Source organism: Rhagoletis zephyria, unplaced genomic scaffold (assembly GCF_001687245.7).
Source record: "Rhagoletis zephyria isolate East Lansing unplaced genomic scaffold, Rhagoletis_zephyria_1.1 Rzeph_scaffold_21521, whole genome shotgun sequence".
Taxonomy (NCBI): domain Eukaryota; kingdom Metazoa; phylum Arthropoda; class Insecta; order Diptera; family Tephritidae; genus Rhagoletis; species Rhagoletis zephyria.
Window position 1 is genome coordinate 1 of NW_016178579.1, and position 1,307 is coordinate 1,307.

At 47.6% G+C, this 1,307-nt stretch overlaps 1 protein-coding gene across 1 annotated transcript; it reads left to right on the forward strand.

Moving 5' to 3' along the window:
- Window positions 1–6: 6 nt before the first annotated feature.
- On the forward strand, window positions 7–1,010 carry LOC108381134 (uncharacterized protein K02A2.6-like). The gene is made up of 2 exons (XM_017637545.1): window positions 7–841; window positions 924–1,010. Exons 1-2 carry the CDS (start codon window positions 62–64, stop codon window positions 1,008–1,010), a joined length of 867 nt encoding a protein of 288 aa, XP_017493034.1. The 5' UTR covers window positions 7–61.
- Window positions 1,011–1,307: the final 297 nt, after the last annotated feature.

The window sequence follows — 1,307 nt, forward strand, 5'->3', positions numbered from 1 at the left end:
TTTCGAAAGCGACTGAAATGGACCCAATAATGTCTCGAGTCATGCGTTGGTTACTGCACGGATGTCGGAATTGTCAGCCCATAAACATTGTTTGCTCTGGGGAAATCGGGTGGTAATACCGCCGAAGTACCAAAAGCAAATATTGGAACTACTGCACGCATACCATTCCGGAATATGCGTAATGAAGGCTAATGCTCGTAGCTATGTATGTTGGCCCGAGATGGATAAACAGATCGAATTGATGGTAGCCCAGTGTGGAAAATGTCAGTCAGTAATGAAGAATCCTCCAGCAGCACCGCGGCAACATATTCCGGCTAGAGAAGAGCCTTGGGAGACATTGCACATTGATTTTGCTGGGCCGTTCCAAGGGTACGTATTCTTAGTGGTTGTAGACGCTATGTCAAAATGGCTCGATGTCAAAATAGTAAAAAATATGGCAGCTTCGGAAGTCAAGCGTACACTACGGGAAGTAATCGCGACTCACGGGGTGCCCAAGCGAATCATTTCGGATAATGGCACGGCTTTCGTGTCGGCGGAAATGAAAGATTTCTACGCTTCGAACGGAATTAAATTTAGTTCCACGGCACCATATCACCCGTCTAGCAATGGGCAAGCGGAACGCATGGTCCAGTATCTGAAAGATTCACTAAGACGAATGACTGAAGGAGACATGGAAACGAAGTTGCAGCGTGTTCTTTTCAAACAACACACCACTCCCAACACAACAACGGGTAGGACACCGGCAGAGATGCTGATTGGTCGACAGCTGCGTACGGTTCTAGGTATGGTGCATCCTGATGATGGCAACGAGAACGCGTTAATAAATATGCCAATTAATCAGGTAAGACGTTTTGAAATTGGAGAACCCGTGTATTTTCGAAATTACGGGGCTGGCCCCGCCTGGTTGCATGGGCACATTGTAGAAGTCACTGGACCGGTTTCCTATGTGGTCGAATCGACAGACAAAAGAATCGGCCGTCGGCATGTGGACCAGACACGTCGGAGAATAGTGCAAGTAGAAGAACCCCACGTCGCCCCGGGGAAAGGTGATACATTAATGCCGCCCCTCATGGTACCAGGTTCTCCTAAGATACAAGATCCACCCGAAAATACGATATCAAGCCCCAACGTAAAAGTTTCACAAAATTCAAACACTCCGAGTCGGTCAACACCTACCTCGCCAGACATCTTATATGAACCACCTGATCCGGAAGTACAACCTCCAATGACGGATACTGTTGGAAATAAGGTAACACGTTATGGCAGGGTGGTTAAACCTCCACAACGCTTTGATCCTGACTAATCGC

Excerpts from the sequence above, each read along its gene's own strand:
- LOC108381134 (XM_017637545.1), top strand. The coding sequence starts at position 62 with ATGTCGGAATTGTCAGCCCATAAACATTGTTTGCTCTGGGGAAATCGG. Across the intron at positions 842-923 it reads TAAATATGCCAATTAATCAG|AAGTCACTGGACCGGTTTCC; the intron begins GTAAGACGTTTT and ends GGCACATTGTAG.